Genomic DNA, 8,893 nt, shown 5'->3' with positions numbered 1-8,893 from the left:
ACTACTATTATTACTACCACTACCACTACTACTACTACTACTACTACTACTATTACTACCACTACTACTACTACTACTACTACTACTACTAATACTACTACTACTACTACTACTACTACTACTATTACTACCACTACCACTACTACTACTACTACTACTACTACTACTACTACTACTACTACTACTATTATTACTACCACTACCACTACTACTACTACTACTACTACTACTACTACTATTACTACTACTACTACTACTACTACCACTACTACTACTACTACTACTACTACTACTACTACTACTACTACTATTACTATTACTACTACTACTACTACTACTACCACTACTACTACTACTACTACTACTACTACTACTACTACTACTACTACTACTACTACCACTACCACTACTACTACTACTACTACTACCACTACTACTACTACTATTATTACTACCACTACTATTTTTACTACCACTACTACTAGGATACTACTACTAGGATACTACTACTAGGATACTACTACTAGGATACTACTACTATCTATCTATGCCCATCTGTCTGTAGGAGAATGGAACATCATCCTAACCCTAACCCTGGAACATCATCCTAACCCTGGAACATCATCCTAACCCTAACCCTGGAACATCATCCTAACCCTAACCCTGGAACATCATCCTAACCCTGGAACATCATCCTAACCCTAACCCTATCCCATCCAGGTCTAATTAGAACACAGCAGCGGTACAAGTCTCGCAGCACGACGTTTAACTCGTTAATGTGTTTTAAATGTTGATCCTACGAGGTAGTTTACATTAGAAACGAGGAAAGCCAAGGTCACTCTGGGCTCTGGGACTATAGGGTTCGGGTTAATCTAGGGTTAGGGTTCATCTAACTAGTCAGAGAGCTCAGCTAGTCAGGGTTAGGGTTAGGGTTAGTCTAAGCTCAGCTAGTCAGCAGCTCCATGGCGGTCAGATGTACTCACGGCGCTGCAGCAGGTGAACCATGCACGCCATCGTGTTATGATCTCCCTTTAAGATATTATTAGAAAGTAAAAAAGGTGTGTTCAGATGAGTTTGTAGTTTCTTGTAGCTGTCAAGAGGACGCCATGCCTGTTTGCGGTGCAGCAGGTATTTAGTCCGAGTGGGAAAAAGGTGGCGTGAAAGGTTCCATGGTGGTGGCTTTAAAAAAGAAACCAGACAGTAGGGGTCGCTGTTGTTCGCTATTTAGGACCTGGATCTGACATGCAGCTACACAATTAATACATCCATGGATTATGCCAATATTTCTTTGGGAAGTTCATTTAAATCTCACCTAAATATGACCCAACCAAAATAATGGACATTTCTGACTAGATTAAATACATTTTCATTTGCAGTTAATTGCAGCTACACAATAAGTCCAGTTATGGAGACTGTCTGCCAGAGAGAGCCAGCTTGGCCCACCTTCCCTACAGGCCTCTCAGTCTCAGCATTCATTTTCACCTCCACATGCTCCACCGCTCCCCTCCCACTCACTCCATTTGTTGCCCTGTCAGGCGCCCTATTCTCTCTGTCTTCGCCTGGCCGGGTGCTGCTGTGTCATCAACCTGTATAAAACTGCATCTCAGCTAACATTCCTGCTGAATGCATGATGTAAAGGATATGATTGTGTCTGTTAACTGTCAACTTAACGGAATTTCTGCATCTACAGGCTTTAGCGCCTGGTGTGTGACAAATGCTTGTGTCCATAATCATTAGTAATAGTTGCATCCATTAGGAGAGTAATGTCTTGGATCCAGAATACTGCACCAGAGAATGCCAGAGGATCCAAACTCTATAAATTAGAGCCTATACAGAGCCAGGAGGAAACCCAGCCTCAGCTCCTTTTAACTGTAGGCCTCAAAACCAATCTGTCTTCCTATCAGGTTTTGTCAATAGTTTGAATAGTGTTGCCGTACACACCTCATTTGCATTCCAATTCCACAACGGTAGTTAGAAATGCACACACGTAACCCACAATGGTAGTTGGCACAGCACACATATTTCAATAGAATAGCTTTAATTTCCGGTGTCCTTCTCTGCTGTTCCTAGCTGTCCCCGGAAGCCATTACTATAAACAACTACTCAGCAGGATAAATGATGTCTGGTGATGCCATCAGCCGCTGTTCTCCCTGTAATTACATGGCCTAGGGTGGCTGCTGCTCTGCGTTCGGCTTGGCTCAGGACTGCGCCCAGAAATAATAATAAATTATTACTATAAATAATAATAAATAAATAAAAAAGATTACTTTGTGAAAAAGGCCGTAAGTAGTCAAAGGCATGTACTTTAAGGACACGTTATGAATTAGCAAGCCAAAACACCCATTTATTAATCGTAATATCTCATTATAGGCTATAAGCAAATGCGTTTGTGGGCATTTCTCAACCATGTCTGGCATTCATAGGCTATCATGAACTGTGAGACCTGTTCAAACTCATGGTTATCATTTTAACTCTTCAAGTCAGCTGAAGAAGTATTTATTAGAACTGTGAGAGGTCTTCAAATTAGTTGAAGATGTATTTATTGAAGATGTATTGTTGGCTGGTTGGTTGGCTGGTTGGTTGGTTGGCTGGTTGGTTGGTTAGTTGGCTGGTTGGTTGGTGGGTGAGGGTATTGCTGCACGCTGGTTGGTTGGCTGGTTAGTTGGTTGGTTGGTTGGTTGGTTGGTTGGCTGGTTGGTTGGTTGGTTGGCTGGTTGGTTGGTTGGCTGGTTGGCTGGTTGGCTGGTTGGTTGGTTGGTTGGTTGGTTGGCTGGTTGGTTGGTTGGTTGGCTGGTTGGTTGGTTGGTTGGCTGGTTGGTTGGTTGGTTGGTTGGCTGGTTGGTTGGTTGGCTGGTTGGCTGGTTGGTTGGTTGGTTGGTTGGTTGGCTGGCTGGTTGGTTGGTTGGTTGGCTGGTTGGTTGGTTGGCTGGTTGGCTGGTTGGTTGGTTGGCTGGTTGGCTGGTTGGTTGGTTGGTTGGTTGGCTGGTTGGTTGGTTGGTTGGCTGGTTGGTTGGCTGGTTGGCTGGTTGGGTGGTTGGTTGGTTGGCTGGTTGGTTGGTTGGCTGTTTGGTTGGTTGGCTGGTTGGCTGGTTGGCTGGTTGGCTGGTTGGTTGGCTGGTTGGCTGGTTGGTTGGTGGGTGAGAGGGTATTGCTGCACGCTGGTTGGTTGGCTGGTTGGTTGGTTGCTTGGTTGCTTGGTTGGTTGGTTGGTTGGCTGGTTGGTTGGTTAGTTGGTTGGTTGGTGGGTGAGAGGGTATTGCTGCACGCTGGTTGGTTGGTTGGTTGGTTGGTTGGCTGGTTGGTTGGTTGGCTGGTTGGTTGGTTGGCTGGTTGGTTAGTTGGTTGGTTGGTTGGTGGGTGAGAGGGTATTGCTGCACGCTGGTTGGTTGGCTGGTTGGTTGGCTGAATGATATATGAATGTCATTCTTCTTCTTCGTCGTGTGGGTTCGTTGTTACGTCCTCTCTCCCCAGGCTCGGGGCTATCCTTTTACCACCCCGAGCCTGGGTGAAGGGTCACCCAGGCTATATATCCAGCACACCTTCAGGAGCCATGTCACCGTTTCGTCATCCACAACCGTCAGGCCACGCATTCCGTTGGGTGTCTGATATATTGGACAGTCCTTAATGACGTAGTCTGCCGTTTGTTCCTCGGCGCCACACTCACACGCCACACAGGATGCCAAGCCCCATCTGTGCATTGATGAGCGGAAGCGTCCGACGCATGTCCTGGCTCAAGGTCTCCTCCACGGCCTGCCAGTCTCCAGCGGAGTACACCAGTGCAAGGTCGTCTGCGTAGGCATACTTCCTGGAGACTGTGGTCAGCAGGTCGTAAGTGTAGATGTTATAAAGGAGGGGGGTCAGGACAGATCCCTAGGGGACGCCGTTCTTAAGGCGTCGCAACCTGCTTCGCTGTCCGCTACCGGTGGTCAGGGTAAAGCTGTGGTTTCAGACAAGCTCCATGATCATGCTGACCATGTACCTGTCCGGCAGCAGGCGGAGCAGCTTGTATAATGTTATATAAAATTATGTCAATATCATTTTATTTCTATAGCACCATTCATATAAATCAATGTAGCACATAGTGCTTTACACAAAAGGAGATGGATAAAAACATAAATCATACAAACACAGTGAGAACTGATTTAAAAGAAACAATAAAAGTAAAAGCATTAAAACATAAAAGTGAGTGTAAAATAAAATAAAAACTATAAAACATAAGGCAAATTAAGAACACTAAGATATTAAAACAAGTAAAACTACGTGGTAAAATCAGTGTTAAAAAAGTGTGTTTTAAGATCTTGCTTACAAATTACCAGTCTCAGACTATTATGCACTTTGCATTGCGTGGTTGCACTTAATCAGCTGTTAAAATCACAGCGTTTCATCTGCGCCATCTCCTCTCGCTTTGAGCTTCGTCTCAGAGCTGACAACTCTCCTCCCAGAAGCACTCAGTGGGGGTGAGAGGGTATTATGTTAACATGCATGGAGAGGGAGGTCCCCAGTAATGAAATGTCTCTGCCTGAGATCTGAAGGCTTTCCTGAGAACATCTCTTGGCCTCATCGCAGCAGGCTAAGGCTGTTAGCAGTATGTACTTTGCAGGAGACCACGGGTTCAAATCCTGTTCGTCACACTGAAACACAGATTAAAAGTGATGGCATCCCTCTGTTCTCCGGCCCCCTGGGTCCTGGGCTGGGAGTCAAACATGGCTTCAGCTTATTGCTCACTAATGGAGGCCTGATTTTTCTTCTTGGCTTCCAGCTATGAAGTTTTGGTGAGTTTGCAGGTCTCAGTGTGGTGCTCTTTCTGATGGTTGGTACAGCATCAATTAAGAAATCCCGTCTTACAGATGGGAGGACCCTGCAGGCATTTCACTAAGACTGTATTCAGGCAGTCAACTGGATATTAGATATAGGCCCACAGTATATGCATGCACGCACACGCATATGCACACTTCAATAAATAAAACTAAGAATACGCTTAAACAGTAGGCTGTGAGCTAGTGCCTCATCCCCAGGCTATAGCCTACTCACCTTTTAACTCGTATCATCTGATCTCTCATTGGCTTGATGTCTTGAAAACTCTGTTGGTTGACAAGGCTGCAGACCAGTATGAAGCCTTGGCCGTTTTTGATGTACAGGTCTCTCATAGAATTAAACTGTTCTGTTCCAGCAGTGTCAAGAATCTCCAGCACCGACGGAGAGGAATCCACCCCAATCTCCTTTCGGTAGAGATCTTCGATTGTCGGGTCATACTTTTCAATGAAAGTTCCAGTCACAAACTGGACCGTGAGAGCGGATTTTCCAACTCCTCCACTGCCGAGCACCACCACCTTGAACTCTCGCATCTGACCCACTGTGATCTGATCGAAGCGTCAAATGAAGTGGCATGGCAGCACTCCCTAACTCCCTAACCCTAACCCTAACCCCAACCCTAACCCTAACCCCAATACAGGGTAGGCTACAACAGTAATGTATGACAGTGCAAGAAAAAATACTTTCAATTTCAACACTGGATAGGGCAGTGGCTAGTTTTCTGTGCAAAACTAGAATGGAGAAGTAAGACGCCTCCTTCCCTCCACTAGTCTGGGGGTCCACCTTGGGCAAGTGGTAGTACCCCCTAGCCCCCCTACCTGGGGTTACAGGTAAAAAACCCCTGATGACAGAACAACTAAAAGGAAGAGAGACCCGGCCCGGAGGAAGCCCGGGGCCCTAGTCTGGAGCCAGGCCCAGACGGAGGGCCCGCCTGCGAGCGCCTGGTGGCCGGGCTTACCACAGAGTCGTCTCCCTGCACCTTAGGACTGTGGGGGGGGGGGGACTCTGACTGTGGTTTGTGCTTATGCACCGAACAGCAGTTCAGAGTACTCAGCCTTCCTGCAGACCCTAAGTAGAGTCCTATTTGGGGGCTCCTGCAGGGGACTCCAGTGTCCTACTGGGGGACTTCAATGCACACGTGGGCAATGATGGAGAAACTTGGAGGGGCGTGATTGGGAGGCATGGCCACCACGATCTGAACCCGAGTGGTGTTTTGTTGTTGGACTTCTGTGCTAGTCACGGTTTGTCCATAACAAACACCATGTTCGAACACAAAGATGCCCACAAGCAGGGCCGTTGTTTAGCGGTGAAAGGTGATGATGATTATAAGGACCCACTAGCAAGCAGGGCCCACAAAAAAAGAGGTCCCTCTTTCTATGATGAAATTATTCTGCATGTAGATCAGTCACACTAATGCTGTATCAGAATTCAAATTAAGCCACAAATAATGCAATACAGATGAAAAAAGTTTTAATTTACTGAGCAATATCCCCCTTATATATATGAGAGGGAGATATATTAGAGAGAGGCCAGGAGAAAAGAGTGGAGAGAGAGGCCAGGAGAAAAGAGTGGAGAGAGAGGCCAGGAGAAAAGAGTGGAGAGAGAGGCCAGGAGAAAAGAGTGGAGAGAGAGGCCAGGAGAAAAGAGTAGAGAGAGAGGCCAGGAGAAAAGAGTAGAGAGAGAGAGGCCAGGAGAAAAGAGTGGAGAGAGAGGCCAGGAGAAAAGAGTGGAGAGAGAGGCCAGGAGAAAAGAGTAGAGAGAGAGAGGCCAGGAGAAAAGAGTGGAGAGAGAGGCCAGGAGAAAAGAGTGGAGAGAGAGGCCAGGAGAAAAGAGTGGAGAGAGAGGCCAGGAGAAAAGAGTGGAGAGAGAGACCAGGAGAAAAGAGTGGAGAGAGAGGCCAGGAGAAAAGAGTGGAGAGAGAGACCAGGAGAAAAGAGTGGAGAGAGAGGCCAGGAGAAAAGAGTGGAGAGAGAGGCCAGGAGAAAAGAGTGGAGAGAGAGGCCAGGAGAAAAGAGTGGAGAGAGAGGCCAGGAGAAAAGAGTGGAGAGAGAGGCCAGGAGAAAAGAGTGGAGAGAGAGGCCAGGAGAAAAGAGTGGAGAGAGAGGCCAGGAGAAAAGAGTGGAGAGAGAGGCCAGGAGAAAAGACAGCAGACTGGGAGCCCATAAGCATGTTTTCCCACCAGAAAGGTGAGAGTAGCTATTATATATATATATATATATATATGTATATATATATATATATATATATATATATGTTAGAAAGGTGAGAGTAGCCATGTTGTTAAGACGGTATTATATTATATTATTATATATATATATATATGTTAGAAAGGTGAGAGTAGCCATGTTGTTAAGACGGTATTATATTATTATATATATATATATATATATATATATGTTAGAAAGCTGAGAGTAGCCATGTTGTTAAGACGGTCGGTCAGTTATTATAGTATATATATAGTATATATATAGTATTTAGTATTATATTATATATTATATGTTCAGACGGTCGGTCAGTTGCCCGCGGTCTCACAGTAACCATGACAACGAGAGCCGTTAGCCTAGTGTGTGAAAGTGCTAAGCTAGGTAGCTAACGTTAGCTACCATTAACTAGACAGCTACTACAGTTCTAATATTACAAATCCAGTAGCAGCAGCCAGGACACATGTTTCCATTCTCATGAATGCTTATATTATAATGTGCTATGCTAGCCAGCCAGTTCTGTTGACATGTCTTTTTAAAACCTTTATGTGCACAGAGTCAGCTGTGGCCCCTCTGATCTAGACACCCACTCCCAGCCCCCAGAAGATGCTTTAGATGGTGAGTGAGTGACTGGTAGACACTGGTTGGCTATTAAACTTATTACTAAACTACTGTACTGCTATGAATAGCAAAATGTAGATGTAAGTTAACCCAGGTTAAGATAGCCTACATATGAAACAGTTACATTACATAAAGAAATTAATGGTTAATAACTAAATAAATAGTGGTGTTAATTCATATAAATTCATATAGAGTTGATTTCAGTTTAAATGCTGATTTGTTCAGTTTATTTTTTATTTTATTTTAGAGAGGGTATTTGCTCTTGAAATAAGAGAGGCGTTTATTAGCCAATCAACAGCCGCCTAGCCAGCTTCCTGTAAACTCTACAGTGCTACATAGATTTATTCCCAAGTCTTAAGAAGACACTGCTCTGTTCTGTCTACAGAGCCAGGTCCTAGCCAGTCAGAAACAGAGCCAGGTCCTAGCCAGTCAGAAACAGAGCCAGGTCCTAGCCAGTCAGAAACAGAGCCAGGTCCTAGCCAGTCAGAAACAGAGCCAGGTCCTAGCCAGTCAGAAACAGAGCCAGGTCCTAGCCAGTCAGAAACAGAGAGTGAAGGGAGTGAAGAGGCTCAGTCAGAAACAGAGAGTGAAGGGAGTGAAGAGGCTCAGTCATGAAACTGCTACAGACAGGGACAGTCCAAGCACAGATAATACACAATGCATAATTTATGTATATAATTATACCCAGTATCTATGGAGAGGTTAATTTGAAAAAGAACATAGAGAAACAGAAAAATAAATACAAAATGATACATAATAAAAAAGAAAAAAAGAAATAAAAAGGGGTTGAAAAAAGTGGTGACGAAAAGTTGGAGGGGTAGGGGCCCACACCAATATTCTTTAAGGGGGCCCAGAATTCCTAGCAACGGCCCTGCCCACAAGTACACCTGGCATCAGAACACCTTAGGCCGAAGTTCGATTTCGTTATCGTATCATCTGATCTGAGACCATGTGTTTTGGACACTCGGGTAAAGAGAGGGGCAGAGCTGTCCACTGATCACCATCTGGTGGTGAGCTGGTTTCGATGGCGGGGGAAACTTCTGGACAGACCTGGAAAACCCAAGCGTGTAGTGAGGGTGAACTGGGAACGTCTGGAGGAAGAGCCTGTCTGGAGAGATGGGCCTGAGGCTATAGGCCTCTGTTTAACTATGGATGCAATTCACAACAAAAAAAAGGTCCACCCACAAAACAGTCTTTCATTTTCTTTATTTCTTTCAATAGATTTTACACTATCTTGCTGGAACCAAAACATTTGACTA

The 8,893-nt window shown here is 45.1% G+C and overlaps 1 protein-coding gene across 1 annotated transcript in view; it reads right to left on the bottom strand.

Annotated features, from left to right (window-relative positions):
* The window catches only part of mrpl39 (mitochondrial ribosomal protein L39), a 9,138-nt gene extending 8,024 nt beyond the window's left edge, over positions 1 to 1,114 (bottom strand). The window contains exon 1 of the mRNA XM_084460421.1: positions 984 to 1,114. Coding sequence (XP_084316547.1) covers positions 984 to 1,014 — 31 coding nt within the window. The 5' untranslated portion in view covers positions 1,015 to 1,114. The remainder of the gene's footprint in view (positions 1 to 983) is intronic.
* Positions 1,115 to 8,893: the final 7,779 nt, after the last annotated feature.

This window comes from Borostomias antarcticus (genome assembly GCF_949987555.1).
Source record: "Borostomias antarcticus genome assembly, chromosome: 32".
NCBI classification, from domain to species: Eukaryota; Metazoa; Chordata; class Actinopteri; order Stomiiformes; family Stomiidae; genus Borostomias; species Borostomias antarcticus.
The sequence above is the reverse complement of the archived record's forward strand: the minus strand, read 5'-3'. Positions and strand labels throughout refer to the sequence as shown.